At 41.8% G+C, this 16581-nt stretch overlaps 1 protein-coding gene across 3 annotated transcripts in view; it reads right to left on the reverse strand.

Moving 5' to 3' along the window:
- Window positions 1-16581, reverse strand: part of DAAM1 (dishevelled associated activator of morphogenesis 1) — a 141638-nt gene that overhangs the window by 102856 nt on the left and 22201 nt on the right. For all 3 annotated transcript variants that reach the window (XM_082450344.1, XM_082450346.1, XM_082450345.1), the window contains one exon: window positions 11267-11485. In XM_082450344.1, coding sequence (XP_082306470.1) covers window positions 11267-11485 — 219 coding nt within the window. Of the gene's footprint in view, window positions 1-11266; window positions 11486-16581 lie in introns of those variants that run through there.

Below are 16581 nucleotides of genomic sequence, written 5' to 3' on the forward strand. Positions count from 1 at the left end.
CCTCTTAAAATTTAACCACGATGACCCTGAGAACAGTATTTTATTTTCACAGAGGTGGTTTGGAAACCTGAAAGTTAGATACGACTTTTGTTTGTTTAAATAGAGGTGCATTCAGTGAATTATTACCTGTTCCTAACCAGTCAGGAAAGACATAAATGGAAAACAACGGAGAGTGCTAAGTCCCAAAAGGGATGTGTACACACAGAGAACAAACCTTGAAGGTTTTCAGCTTGTACGATTTCTGCCAACGTTCTTAGTCATTACACAAAATACCACAATGTGACTCACCACCACCTACACAGCAATGTTCTCTGTGTCTGATAGACGTGTTTTCATTCAATATATAAAAAAAAGAAGTGAGAAATCCCACAAGCAAAGGGTGACTAATAAAAATAATTTTTAGTACCTCACTACCCATGGTTAATCGTTTTATACTATTTCTTTTCCTACTTTTAATAGTAGGCAATGCAAACTATCCAGTTTGCTAGACAAAGTCTGCTGCTAAACCTGTAGGCTTCTTGTTTGGCTTCCTTGTGTTATTTCAACTAGAAACTCATTAGAGTAACTTTAACTTCTTTTTTTAATTTTATTTTTGGCTGTGTTGGGTCTTCGTTTCTGTGCGAGGGCTTTCTCCAGTTGCGGCAAGCGGGGGCCACTCTTCATCGCGGTGCGTGGGCCTCACTATCGCGGCCTCTCTTGTTGCGGAGCACAGGCTCCAGACGCGCAGGCTCAGTAGTTGTGGCTCGCGGGCCCAGTTGCTCCGCGGCATGTGGGATCTTCCCAGACCAGGGCTCGAACCCGTGTCCCCTGCATTGGCAGGCGGACTCTCAACCACTGCACCACCAGGGAAGCCCTAACTTTTAATTAGTCTGCATCACCAGCAGTTTTCCAGTAATCTAAAATAAATAACTCTGTTCTAAACATATGTTAAAATCATCTTCCAATACCCATCCAGCCACCCAAATTTCCAATTTTTATATTTATAATCTAATACAACTTCTGCTGACAAGGCTTAATTGAGAGAATTTCTAAGCAATGTTTTCTTAAGTGAATGGAGGGACTTTGTCTCCTGAGACACAGAATCAGCTTATAGAGTGACAGATGAGAGAGGCACCCTAAGGCCCTGTGGGCAACTGTGAAGCCAAGTTCCATACACGTCCCCCTCCCTCAGTGACACCAGCACTGCTACCGCCCAGACTCCTCCCCACCAGCTCAGCATGTCCTCCAGAGACTTGTTGGGCAGCTCAGCTGACCCTTTTAAGTTTTAATTGGGTCAAAAGATATCTAGCACAATGAGTCTCTTCCCACACTGCAGCTATTTATTTATTTTACCATGTAATATAGGGTAGAGAGACTGTTAAGGACAGAAAATATTTCTTAGACATTATCACCCTTAGCCTTTTAATCTGCTATCCTTCATGCCAACCACTCTGGTGCTCACACGGTAACTGACAACCAAATGAAGAAGATGAGTAAACAGAATGACAATGGGTGGGCAGGGATGCAGGAAGAGTGCAGGAATCAGCCCAAATCTATCACGACTACTTCAAGAATAATTCAAAATAGGAACCCAACTGCTGGATGATTCAGCCGTCATTAATTCCTGCACACACACACACACACACACGTATACATTCACTCAAATACATCCTGAGCATCTCATGTGTAATCCTTCAGTAGTAAGTTACTCATCCAGGCCACAAGCATTTACTGAGCATTGATTCTGGGCCAGATACTGCTCCGGGGATCCTGAGAGTGAAAAAGCCAGATAGGATGCCTGTACCATTCTGCTCTCTGAACGCAAAGATACATGTTCACAGTGGATTTAACATAATGAGTGTCCATATGTGAATAAACTCAAACCAATTGTTTAAAAGATGGCAAAGGACTTGCTTTTTCTTCTATATCCGAGAAATGCCCATCTTTCCTGAAAACAACCCATGCATATATTCTAAGTGAGCTTCCAGTCATTTGGTTTAGTTTAGTTCTTAAATATTATATTGTGTAATGAAATAAACATCTAGCAGCTGTAGGATGTTTCCAGTAGATTCATTTAAAATTGGACAAGAGGGGGAAAATTCCAACTTTTTTAGGAATCTGGTTTTTAAAAATATATATTATATATTATATATATTACATATATATATATATTTTTTCCTTCATCCATGAGCCAGAAAATCATAACTAAAAGATGTAGCTGGTACTGAGCTCCTACAACGCGAATCAAGAAACAGTTTGAAATGCCAGAGGAATTCTGGGAATTGAAGGTGGAGGATAGGGGATTCCAATCACAGCGGATAAAAGAAGAGTTGAGGACAGTTTAGAACTGAAATACACGATCCATGTATTGGGCATTCACCTCCCGCAGGCCATGTGACATATGTTTTGTGAGAGCAAATGGTGTTTAAATGATTCCCAGTGCATCAATAGATATTCTCAAGTGCAGTTATTTGTACAAACTAGCCATTACTGAAACACATTTTCAAAATTACACTTGAAAGCTTACCTAAACCACACAATTTATGGAGATCAAATTATCCTCCCAGTCTTTAAAACCTATATTGGTTTGTATGGGGACACGTAAAGAGTTGGCAAGTAGTGCAGTTTGCTGACTTTGTGTAATTCGCACATGGTAGCCTGAGGATTAAGTTAAACAATCAGATATTAAGTTGTAGGCAAAAGCTAAGTAGATACATACGGCTCAGCGTCTCTTTAGGACTCCTAATAATGAAAATCATCAAGGCCAAGGGGACTCATAACCATTTTCTCAATAACGTTGTCAGTTCAGAGATGGTTTTGCAGTGTTTGTATTAAAAAAATAAAGGTTTCATGTTTCTTTCCTCCATCTCTCCCTGCGTCCCCACCCCCATTTCAGTCCCTAATCTAAATTAAGAAGCACCCAGAAATAAACGGACTGATAACAAACTATCTAACATGAAGTAAAAAATGTAAGTGGAGAAAAGGACATTTGGAATGGTCTTGATGAGATAAGATATAAATTTAGGACTAGAAGGAGTAAAATGGTTTTGTGGTTTTATCTTAAGCTTTCCTGGATTTGTTTTTGTGAATCAGAAGGTATGAAGAAAACTTTGAAAACCATCTTGACCATCTTACTGTCTCTAAGCAGACAGGACCTCAGCCAGTACAAAGAGGTGTATACTGTCCATTGGGATGAAGATCTACTGCCAAACCTACTTGATTCCTGGATGTATTACAAAGTTCTGTTCAAAAGTACAATAGAGGGGCTTCCCTGGTGGTGCAGTGGTTAAGAATCCGCCTGGCAATGCAGGGGACACAGGTTCGAGCCCTGGTCTGGGAAGATCCCACATGCCACGGAGCAACAAAGCCCGTGAGCCACAACTACTGAGCCTGTGCTCTAGAGCCTGCGAGCCACAACTACTGAGCCCACGTGCCACAACTACTGAAGCCCGCCCGCCTAGAGCCTGTGCTCCGCAACAAGAGAAGCCACCGCAATGAGAAGCCCGTGCACCACAACGAAGAGTAGCCCCCGCTCGCTGCAACTAGAGAAAGCCCGCGCACAGCAATGAAGACCCAAAGCAGGCAAAAAATAAATAAAATAAAATAAAATAATTTAAAAAAAAAAAGTACAATAGAGAAAAGCAAGCAAAACCACCTATATCCACATCGCCTGTATCACAAATCATCAGGTGTTCTCAGGGCCTAAATAATTTGTTTATAAAGTTCTGGGTTTAGGATTGTTTTTGGGTCACCTTTAAATTGACTGTATATTGGCAGTAGTTCACATCTACCCCATAGGAATTTTAGCACTGAACACATTTAAGCCCATGTCTACACTCCCACTTCCCTTTGTGATGTACTACATGTTTTCATGCTGTTCCAAACATTTTTCTATGAACCCATCAAGTTGATTTATCCAAAAATGCCACAGTGTCAAGGGAATATCTACTCAATATTTTTTTTTCTTCTCTGTCAACTAACCATGTGCTTTAGATAAACAGGATTTTCTCTTTTGACTTTTATAGGTTTGTCAATTGGACAAAAAAAATTAACCTCATGGAAATTGAACAATTTTGATACCAATTCCTTCATTAGACTACGATTTTTGGCTTCCAGACAACTGAACACTTTGAGACTATTCTAGATATATCTTTGAAGTCTTTATATAGTCTGATTTCCTCTGCTTAATTACCAAGCAATCCTTTACACTCCAATTAAGAACAACAGATTAAAACTATGACTTCTTACAAGCAGTTTTTTGGTACTTCCATCAGGTTAATATCAAATGTTCCTGCTACCCAATTTTTTCATCTTTCTTGGAGACAAGGAACTGAACAGCTCCTGCAAGAAGCTTTCTATTCTTAGTCATGGTCTTCGTATAAAAGGCAAGTTTTAAAAATAAACGGATAAAAAGTGTTGAAACTTTTCATCAATTCTGGTGATAATGGAAGAATTTTATTATTAAAGAGGGCTTAAAATAGCCCTAGTAATAAAAGAAATTATGTTGATAGTCTGAGAAGATGGGTACCAGTTCACATGGCTAGTAAAAGAACAAAATCTGTACACTGGTAAACCATAAGACTAACTTTGATTCCTGTAGCTCCTTTCATACCAAAGTGACTTCAGAACATAATGAAAAATGAAGAGATTACTGATGTACGTTCCCAAGGGAATTCATCTGGCACAGCTTACCTTGACTGTGAATTCATCTAACTCTGATACATCAACTAAATCCTCTCATTCCTACTTTCTTCATTTCTCAAAGTCTATGCTGGTTACTAATGTTGAGAGTGTCCTCAGGACTTAATAAAGATAAAACTGACCCATACTAAGTTATTATATTTATGAACATACAAATCTTCTCATTATCCACCAACACTATCTTCCCCATTGAGACGTTAACTTTTGTTGACAGTCCTCAATTGCATAAAAGGTGATCACTAATAAATTTCTCAATAAGTTTCTTTAAAATATTTTATGTTTCCTGGAAGGCACAGCACTGTATAACAAATTATCCCAGAACATTAGACCCATTGGCCAAATAAATGGTAGACTAAACACTGAATTTGAAAGAAGGCAGATTAATCAGGAAACAGTATAAATGGAATTGGTAACATTTCAGGCTTAGGACCATACTGCCTATTATTCCCAACTAGCTATAAATTCACAGTGATGTACTATATTAGAAAGGAAAGTTTTCCTCTGGTCCGTCTGTGAAACTGATTCCAAGTACAATTCTAAAATAATGACCATACTTGTCATAAACCTGGTTTCGCACCTAAAACCTCACCCAGGCAAAGCAGTTGTACGTTCTGATGTTTCACAAGGCAAGAGAACTGAGGGAACCTGTGAGGAGATACCAGTTCCAATATGGCTGTTCCTGTGAAATATTCTGCAGGATACCCTTAGCCCACCAACTCTTGGCATATTCAAGAGTCTACGTATTTGGATAGAAAATTGGAAGGGAGCTCTTAGTAAATTCCCTTTCCTTTCCATTTCAAAATTAAAGTAGCCAGAGGAGGTAAGCATTGAAACAACGCATCTCACCTCAACAACTGGACTCAATGGAAAACATACTCAGAATCTACCCAAGGAGACATGACACTTTTTGCTAAAACTTACTGATACCTCACAGAGACTGCAATGAGCAAGGGTTATTTTTGTAAATATAACCAGACAGCAAAATATTTTTACGTACTTTGGTATATTTAGTTCATTGAGAGAACCTGTAAGAAAGCAGAGATACTGTCCTTTGTTTCAAATAAGAATCTGAGATATATAATTAAATCAACACAACCATCCCCATCCTCTTTTCCTGGCTCTCAGAACCCCAATCTGCTCAGGCTCCTATTTCACACTCCATCTACACTGAACTTTCAGTTCCTTGAGCCTTCCACATTTTGTCTCTCACCTCCCAGTCCCATACATGCTGTTTCACTGTCTGTAACACTCTTTTCTCTCCTCTTCGCCTGGATAAGTCCTTCTAGTTTTTCACGTCTTACATTAAATATCGCTTCCTCCAGGAAGGCTTCCAAGATCCTTCCACACTAGGTACCTGTGAGGCTTGGGGGTAGGTGTAAGCAGCATCCTCCTTCCCCAACAAGAATGGAATTAAATGACAGCTAGGTTAAGAAATCAAGCAAATGGAGATCAAAATACCTTCCTTTTCACTCCTGAAAGCTGGGTTGGAGAACCCAACTTTCATCTGTAGACAAGTGGGCTTGTTGAGATTTCAGTGCTGAATTAAGACACTTAGCCACTCATCATGGAGACAGCTGGACAATTGCAGAACTCCCCAAGGGGGTTCAAACCTATGAAGTTTATAGCACCAAGGGTCACAGAATGTATGCTTTCTGAAGGCAGGTTGATTTGCAGAGAATTACAGAAAGGGAGAGAGACTAAACTATGCATATTCCAAAGAGGAGTTGGAAGAGAAGCTGAGAATATTACTTCCCGGCAAGAGAGCTAAGAGTGATAGAAATAGAACCTGTGAATCAACTCTTACCTTGTGAAAAAAGAGGGGAATAAAGGTTCTTCCCCAAGAAAATGTACTGCTGGAGCAGCCCCTCTCATAGCCCTTGGTCACAGTGGATAAGAAAGAGTGCCTGTTTTGTTGCCTGTTTCCCCTGCTAGACCTTCCGCCCCACAAAGTCATTAAGGACCAGCTGCCTCAGGGCCTGGCACAGAGCAGGCACTTAACACACACACATACATCAAAAGAATCGATCTGTCAATTAATAACACATTCTTCTGTTTATCCCCAAGGAAATCTTCCACTGCTAACGTTAAGATGGAAGAAGTTACTTGAACAAGGACAGTGCACAGAGCTATCATCCCCAGCACTCTTCAACTATGTTGGTGGGGATAATCTAAGACCTAAAAACCCTGTAGGAAAGACAAGACTTTAGCTGAATCTTATTTTCAGGGAAAAATGCTGAATCTCAGATGGGTTACACTCTTGATTTGTGGCTGAGGCAAAGGACAAAGCAGAAGTGGAGAGGGGAGGAGGAGGCGGTAATACAGAAAAAGGACTGATGCCCAAAGGCATAAAATATATGCAGACATCACAATAATGCTCAATATTTTATTTTTAAATATCCCAAATCATTTTAAAATTGTGGGCAAGAAGACTTTATTTCTATTTGGCAATTCTCTCTCTCTCACACACACACATACACACACACACACACACACCACACATTCCCAAGTTATACATCCTCAGTTCTCCAGGAGGTATAGAACCGCTTTAAAAGCAGCTGGTCGACTGGTAGGGAGTGGAAACTAACAAGAGTTGGCAAAGATGCGAAAAAATTGGAACTCTTATACACTGCTGGTGGAAATGTAAGATGGTGCAGCGCAGCCACTTTGGAAAACAGTCTGGAAGTTCCTCAAAAGTTATATACAGTGTTATATATGACCCAGAAATCCCGCTCTCAGGTATATACCCATGAGAACTGAAACTATATTTCCACACGAAAAAACTTGTATATGAACGTTTAGAGCAGCAAAACTCATAATAGCTAAAGACCGGCAACAACCCAAATGTCCATCAGCAATGAGCGGATAAACAAAATGTGGTATGTCCATACAACGGAATTTATTCAACAATAACAAGAAATGAAGTACTGATACATACTACAACTTGGAAAAACCTTGAAAAGATTACGCTAACTGAAAGGAGGCAGTTACAAAGGACCACATATTATCTGATTCTATTTATATGAAATGACCAGAATAGGCAAACTCACAAAAACAGAGACTAGATTAGTGGCTGCCTGGGGATGGTAGGGTTGAGGAGAAGTGGCAAGTGGTGGCTAATGGGTAAGGGAGTTGCTTTTGGGGGTGATGAAAATGTTCTCAAATGTACTGTAGTGATGGGGGCACTACTCTGTGAATATACCAAAAACCAGTGAATTGTACACTTTACACAGGTGAATTATAGGGTATGCGAATTGTACCTCTACAAAGCTGTTACTAAAAACAAAGCGGGGGGTGGGGGGTGGTATGGGGCAGAGTGTGGGTCTGGGACCTCCAGAAATCACTACATCCTGAGGTTGGACTGCTCCGGACTGCCCCGCCTGTGGCAGGGAGACTGTTAGAGTATGAGGCGCTGCTCAGGGCCCCCATTCTTTAAAGATTCACAAGGCCGACCTCCCACCCACGTCTGCTTTATTTATGAGATGATAAGGGTGCAGTAAGTAATTCTGAAACCAACCTATTTGGTATCACTTTTAAATACATCAAAATGAGTGACTCATCAGATGAGACAAAGGAAACTAGTTTATAACAACCGGCTCTGATGAGATGCTTTCCACCAGATAGAGACAGAATGGTCTGCAAGTTATGACCCACACTGGCGTGCTCACAGCAGCCAGATCAGCTTTCAAGAAAAGGAAAAGCCTGAGATACTTGCCTGGGGTGTTGTGTCCAGAAAATACCTGAACTATCTCCTATCCTTCTCGTTGTACTAGGATGTGGGGTATAAAGCACCCATGACTAGATGCCAGCCTTTTAAAAGAAGCTGTCTTCTTTAATCTTCACACCAACCTTAGCAGAGAGATGGCATTATCCCCATTTTGTAGGTGAGGAAATAAACTCAAATTCCAATAGAAACCATTTCAGAGGAAGTTACCCTAGGTTGCAGCGTGCTCTGACTCCAGAGGGCACGTGGCCTCCCTCTCCTAAGCGTGGGCACAGGCAGAACTGCTCCCGCGACTAGTCAAGAGAACCCAGGGCAGAGGTTCCCAGTGGCTTTGAGCCCACCTCCTTTGTCCCAGGATACCCTTGGCAGTTGGATGGATCCGTGGTCTAAGTCCCTGAAGTCAAGAGTAGACAAAAATCCATCCATCACTCACCAGGACAGATACAAACCTCAAGATAATTTGTTTTCCAATGGTTTTGGCTTAAAGTTCTGGTTTGGCATTGGCTTTTTAGCAACTAACAGCTGTAGGCAATTTTCACACAGAATAAAGACATCAATAAGGCGGAGAGTGGAATTTTCTCCTTTATGAATACAGAACAATGAGCTGTCTTCAAGATGTACGTGGAGCTGCCACCACAAAGGCTCTGGCTTGGGTCTCATTTTGGGACGCTGACAGAATACAAGTGAAAGGACACTGGAGGTGGATGCCTTGAGTGGTACTCGCTCTGCCCACCAGCTCCACTACCACTGAGGAGGCCTTCATCTATCAGCAATATCTGTCTCCTTAGGTTGACTTTTGGTTTTAAAATACTTTAACTGGGCAATAACACCAAGCACATCAGTGCGTCATTACTGCCTTTCTTGATAGCCATCCTGATACATGATTCTCTGCCCGTCCCTGGGAAAGGACTGTGTCCTCCACCCATCCCAGTGACCTCAGGCTTGGCCATGTGACTTGTGGTGCCAGTCTCTACAGAAGGATGATATGTCCTCACCCTGCGTGATTTGCACTGGCCAAAGAAATGTGGGCTAAAGTGACACGTGTCATTTCCAAGCATAAGCTTAGAGCCTGCTAGCAGTTCACCATGTCTCTCTTTCCTATTCCATCAGGCCTGGGTCTTGGTCTTGAGCAGAATATGGCACAGGGCAGAACCACAGCTGACTCACACTAGACATGCAGCATTAGCAAGAGATAAGCCTCTGCTGTTGTAACCACTGAGATTTTGCTATCACAGGATACACTAGCTGCAGATGACCGAGACGGCCGTTAACAATGATCCCCTCCACTTCTCTTCTCACTTTCTATCCCTCCTCACAACTCACCTCCTCCAGAAAGCCTTCCCTGACCACCCTCCTCATCATTGTGTCCTACACCCCAAAACACATTTACACAGAGGTGTGTGTGCTTCTTCCTTTGGGGGCATCATACCTCTTGTTATACTGCTGAAACTGTCAGCTCTTTGGGAGCAGGTTCTAGTTTTCCATTTTGAACCACCTCACTAACATCTAGAACAGAGTTCTGCATGCAGTGGAAATGGGAGAGGGTAGAGAGAGATTCCTGAAACGCTGAAAATATTCAACGTCATCAAGTGTAAACATACTGCCGGGAGTCATCTCTTTTCCCCACCAATTCTGGTTGGTAATCAGTCCATTAATCCACTCAGGATGCCAGAACTCAAACATCAGCTTCATAGTACTCTCTCTTCTTGGCTTATTTCGTAAGAGAAGCTTATAGGTGAATCCTGGTCCGTCAAAGCTGGAGTGACAATCAGTTCAGTTATTAGCCCTTGAGGGCAGTAACATAGCCTACGTTACTTTTTTGACCTAAGATTCATGTAAAATGATAGCAGTCTCTAGTATCTGTTGAATAATATAAATGGTCTGATTAGAACTAACTCCATTACAAAATGCCAGTGGTGATCAAGGGAGGATAGAGTCCTCGTGTAACATCTATTGAACCCCTAAGAAGGGGCAGGCTTTGGGCCATTCCCACTCTGCATTATTCTCATTTAAACATTACATCAAACCTAGGAGAAGGTGTTTTTTTTTTTTTCCTTCCGCTTTCCGGAATGTAGACTCGGAAAAGTCATATGCTTTTTCCATACTGATACAGATAATAAAGTCAGAGCAGTAATTTGAACCAAGGTCTTCCTAATGCCCGTGCCAGTGCCCTTGACTGTGCCATAATACCCTCCGGAACACAGAATGGAAAGAAACACTACTTCGCAGGTGCTTGACAAACTAAGTTGAAGACAGCGCCTACATCTCTTGATGAATGGGTCCTACACTAGATACATCCCTCACTTCAGTATAGTGGATTCTAAAATATGATAGTATCTATAAAAAGCTTCCCACAACAGTTATTATTGCAGTCCTATCATTAGGCTAAATAATTATACTCTACTTAAGTAATAATGTCTTTCATCCAAGGATCAAGGACAGGAGGGACAGTATGACTAATTTTTTAAAAGACACTATTACTACACACTGGGAGTGGCGGGAAGCATGGCAGTAATCCCAGCAGGTGTGAAGCAGATGAAGGAAATATTTGCGCACACAAGCATCTCAGGTTGGGATGGGGAGGAATTAGAAAGGGCAACTTAGGAAGCAGTCGTGCCACATATCTGAAGACCTAAAGGTCTAAATCCCTCCACTTAAAGCACCAGCAAAGCCCTCTGATGCTACCCTTTTCTTTCTCCTTCTCCACAGGCTCAGTGCTGACAGTTGGGGTGCAGATCGAAGGGACGGATGGGGGCCATTTCACTGAAGAAAGGCAAGCCTGTGTGTCTAACCAAACTGTCCACATCCTCTCCCCTCCCTCTTGGATAGCCCCGACTACCCCTGGGATGGAAGTCTGAGACTCACCACAAGTTCACTGAACATGACGTCCAGCTCCTCCACAGGGGGCATGGGTAACGCTGGCTCCATGGTCTGAAGCGCAAAGTTGCTATCATTTCGCAGCCGATACGTGATTTCTGGGTGATCATTATTTCGGAAACAGCAGAAGATGAATGAAATCCCCCGTCCACCTCTCTTCCTCGGGGCCATAGCTGAATTCTGTTCTATTTCTTGACCGATTAAACTCTGCAAAAAGAGGACATGGCATGTTAAGAATACAAAAATGGATAAGATATATATAGTTTTCAAGTCAGACCAATTCAAGAAAGAGCCCGGGGAGCCAGAGGCAGTGTCAGTGGAGCCAACACCTGGAGGCAACGTCTGCAGGGCATAGGCGACAAGCCCGAGAGGCTGGGGTCCACCAGGGCAGAGAGCACATGCCCGTCTAGGCACTTGTTCAGTGTTTCCTACGACCCACTGCTGAGCAAGCAGTAACACTCCAGCCACCGCACGCCACGGCATACGCTCCAATCCCATTGGGCTCCTGGCCATTCTCTGCGCATCATGTGCTCTTTCTTGCCAACCCATATTGTTCTTGTTACTCCCCTGCAAGAATGACCTTCTCTTCCTTGCCACCTAGAGGATCTCTTACTTATCCTCTAGGGTTCGACTGCAATTTCTCCTTTGCTTTCCCCAAGCAGAATTAATAATATATATGCTAAGACATATCTATCCATTCCAGCTCATGTCACAGTCGAAGTTCCTTAGAAAGTGTCTTCCTATTAGACTGGGATAACTCAAAGCAGGGGGAAGGGGCTGTGTATCAAGCAACTTGGTGGCCCTAGTGCCCCACACAGCACCAGGAAGTCAGAAGACACTCAGTTAATGTTTACTGTGTTGAATAAATTCATAACAAAGGAGGAGTGACTTAACACAAGCTAGAAGGGTCCGAGATTTTCAAACAGAAAAGATCAAATGAATTCACTGATAGAGAGATGGTTAAATAAATGATAGTATATTCACATAATGGAACATTACACACTCACTAAAAAGAACGAGGCATCTGTGCATGTAGATATGGAAAAATGTTCAAGATACTATGTGATATGTATACTATATACTACAGGATTACATGTTTTAAAGCATTTATGAATATATGTCAGGAAGTGTTATCGGCAGTAACCTCCAAAAAGAGGAGATGGGAGAACTACTCCTTTTCACTTTATACCCTTTTGAATTTGAATTTTTACCATAAAAATACATTTTTAATGACTGCATGGTTTTTTTTAAGTTACAACTGCATGTATTGTCTTAGAAAAATTTCTAAGTTATACTGTCAAGTGAAAAAAGCAACTCAAAGAATAATGTGTATAACATGTGCCATAATGTCTTTTAAAAACAATCTTACACAAAAACCTAAATAATTTACGTGGGACTGCATAGCAAAAGGCCTAGAAAGATACACAGCAATTTCCTAACTCTGAGAGAGGAAGGGGTTAGCGAAAAGGCAAGAAAGGAAACACACTTTTTATGATATATATATATATATATATATATATATATATATATATATATATTATGATGAGAGCATATTCCTGTATAACTTCTGTAGATTGTCAATTTTTAAAAAGAGATGGGATTGAAAGGAAAAAGAAAGGTGGATTATGAATTGGCCCTTGGTGAGCTGGAAGGGCAGAGGAGGAGAGCCACATCTGTGCCAGGAAGATGGCAGGAACAAGGGCATGAATTCCAGGGAGGAGCCAGGGGGAGTCAGCGTAGAGAGGAGGGCTGGTGTGAAGAAGCTGCAACCCAGGCTGAGGAGTCTGGATTTATCCCACAGAAACTGGCAGTCACACTTAAAAGCCTCCCCTACACTTCTCTCTTTAAAAAAAAAAAAAAAAAATTAGAGAAAGCAGATGTGGTTGGGTCTTGACTACTCTTATCCTTTCGAGCTGTGGGCACATGACTTTGATGGAGAAGCTACAGTGACCGCTGAGCACCACAGAGAGTGCACAACAGATGATCAGACAATGTATTAATGTCCTCGTCCTGACAAACACAGCACGTGCTGAGACACAGGGCTAACACTACAGCAGGCACTTCCTGAGACAGAAGAGAAGACTGAGGGGGAGGCAGAGGCCCGCAATTACCCTCGAACTGATTTCTATGGGCGACTCCATAGAAACAGGGTCAGAGCTGTGTCACCCCCCAGGATGAATTTAAAACCAATGGGTAGGGCTTCCCTGGTAGTGCAGTGGTTAAGAATCCGCCTGCCAATGCAGGAGACACGGGTTCAAGCCCTGGTCAGGGAAGATCCCACATGCCGCGGAGCAACTAAGCCCGTGCGCCACAACTACTGAGCCTGCACTCTACAGCCCGCAAGCCACAACTACTGAGCCCACGTGCCACAACTACTGAAGCCCGTGCGCCCAGAGCCCGTGCTCCGCAACAAGAGAAGCCACCGCAATGAGAAGCCCATGCACCTCAACGAAGAGTAGCCTCCACTCTCTGCAGCTAGAGAAAGCCCGCATGCAGCAACGAAGACCCAATGCAGCCATAAATTAAATAAATAAATTTATTAAAAAACAAAACAATGGGTAGAAGCTGTAAGGAGACATAAGGAAGAATTTTCTAATGTCTATGATTGGGATAGGATGCAGGTGAGGAGTCCCTGGCTTCACTGTCTTCAGACTAAAGTTAGCTGTTAGAAATGCCTAAGGTGTGTAAGGTACCCCAGCTCTTAGATGGGAGATGGGAGAGAGATTAGAGATTTTCAGCAAGTGCTGACTTGAGCTTTTCACTCCAGCTTCAATTCCAGCAGCTCTGCTTTTATCCTTTTTTGGATATTGACATATTAGGTATCAATCTTATTTTATAAAAATGTCCTGAGGCTACTCACTGCAATTATAAGAACACGCAAAGGCCACGCAACAGCCTCCAAGGGCATCACGATCCGGCTCCTGCCTGCCTCCCCACCTCACTCTGTAGCTTTCTTCGTATGGGTCACTGCACTTCAACTACACTGGCCATGCTGGGTCCTGCCTCAGGGCCTTTGCATCAGCCATGTCCTTGACTGGCATGTTCTGGCCACATCTGTGCACGGCTGGTTCTTTTCATCATTAAGGCCTCAGCACGAATTTCACTTTCTCAGGAAGCCATCCCCAACCACTGTATCTGCCCCAGTCCTGTTCCATGCTCCAGTCACTCTCTATCCCTTTACCCTGTCTGAAGTTCTTCAGGGCAAGTACCACTATTTCAAATTATCCACTGTGATTATTTCATGGGGGCAGGGGCCTTGCATATATTGCTCATTGCTGTGCCCCCAGCACATGATAGTACATGGGACACATGTACATGGGATACTCACATATTTAATAGCAGACTTTTACATAAAGTCTCATTTAAACAAAGGACTTTACTTCAAAAAAATTTTAGACTATAGGGCATGGGGATGAAAGTCAAGGGGTCTTTAAGCTTTATCTGTACGATTTAAATTTTTAAAGAACAATGTATCCATACATCATTTATGCATTTAAAAATGAAAGTATACACACAGAAGAGAGACCAGAAGCAAGTGTGTCAACATTTAACAATGGTTAATTATGCATAGTGAGGAAATGCATGTCTTCGTTGAACTTTGTTCTTAAGTTTTTTTATAAGTAAAATCCAATTTATGGACTTTCAGCATCTCTTCCAAATCAGAGAATCCAATTCCAAAATCTGTCACCAGTTTCTTGATTGTGTAATGACGCAAACTCGGGTAAAAATTCTCATAAACAACTATGTTTTGCAAACACTTCTAGAGACAAGCTCTCCACTCACTTTAAGGGATAGTGGCCTCCAAAAGCCAGCAATTGGAAGTCCTGAGTTGGGAAGGGAGAAAAGAGGTTAAGAGCAAGGTATCGGTCATGGAGCCCTCTGTGATGACCTAACTGACTCTGGGATAAAGACTTAGCCGAGATACCAATATCCCATTCTGTTGAAGCATACATCTCCGGACCTAGGGAGTACTTATGCAAGGTCATATGAGACATATGCAGTACCTGGGATTCCTTTGGTAAATGTGTATTAGTATCTACTATATGCCAGGCATGATAGTAGATACGTAAGGATACAGAAAGGAGTGGGTCACTAGGAGCTTATAATCTGGGGGGAGAGAGTAGTGCACCAAATAATTATTACAAAAGTAATATGACACGTTATACAGTTAAGTGCTATGTAATCAAGCAGGAACTATGAAGGGAAGAATCTGGTCCCTGATGCTTGTGTGGAATTTTGACAGATGTTAGAAAGCAGGGCACTTAGGCAGAGGGACCAGTGCAAACAAAGGCATGAGCTGGGAAGGGGCATGGAGTACACGGGGAGTGAGGGGTGGTACGGTACAGGTGGTGCTGTATCACATCTCCCCGTAGCTGAGCCCTGGAGGGTCTCATCTCCCTACTTAAAACCTACCAGTGGCTCCCCAACACCATTCTAAATTGGCTTTCAGTGTGCCATCAAATCCAATTCCAGCTCACTGTTTCTGTCTTTTCTATTTCCTTAAAAGTATCCTACACTTAGCCAACAGACCGTTTTCCATGCCCCCTAAATATCTTGCACTCCCATCATCTTCCATCCAGGTGGTCCACTCATTTCTTCTGCCCTTATCTTTGTCAACAGTGTCCCCACCCTGACAGTACCAATCCTGAGAGTACACAATGCAGTAAGCCTCATCTGCTGGTGGTAGATGAAATTTGGTTCAACATTTCTGAAGGGCAATTTATTAAGGCCTTAAAATAGTCACAATTTTGACCTAGAATTTCAACTTCTGGAAATATATTCCACGGATATATTCAGAGACACTATCAAAGGCGTTTTTATAAAAATTTTCAAAGTTATAAGAGCTTTGAAACAAGGGGATGCAAGAACAAAGCTATAAGAGCAAATAAACAAGGGCATAAAATACGTGTTAGTAATAGAGAACTATATGAAAAGGGTAAATAAATTATGGTACAACTAGGTGATAGACCACCATGCAATCCTTTGAAAAAGAATATTTAATACAAGGATATATCGTACAGCACAGGGAATATAGCCAGTATTTTATAAAAACTATAAATGGAATATAATCTGCAAAAATTTTGAATCATTATGTTATACACCTGAAACTAATATAATATGGTAAATCAACTATAACTTAATAAAAAAATTAAAAAGAATATTTAATGACATGCAAATACTTATGATATATGAAATAAAAAATAGGTACACAATGTCCCATTTATGTACAAAAAAATGTATATATTGATACATGGGCAGAAAAGAAGGACAAGAGAAATACACTAAAATATGAGCAGCATTTA

This window comes from Balaenoptera physalus (genome assembly GCF_965194825.1).
Source record: "Balaenoptera physalus genome assembly, chromosome: 2".
Taxonomy (NCBI): domain Eukaryota; kingdom Metazoa; phylum Chordata; class Mammalia; order Artiodactyla; family Balaenopteridae; genus Balaenoptera; species Balaenoptera physalus.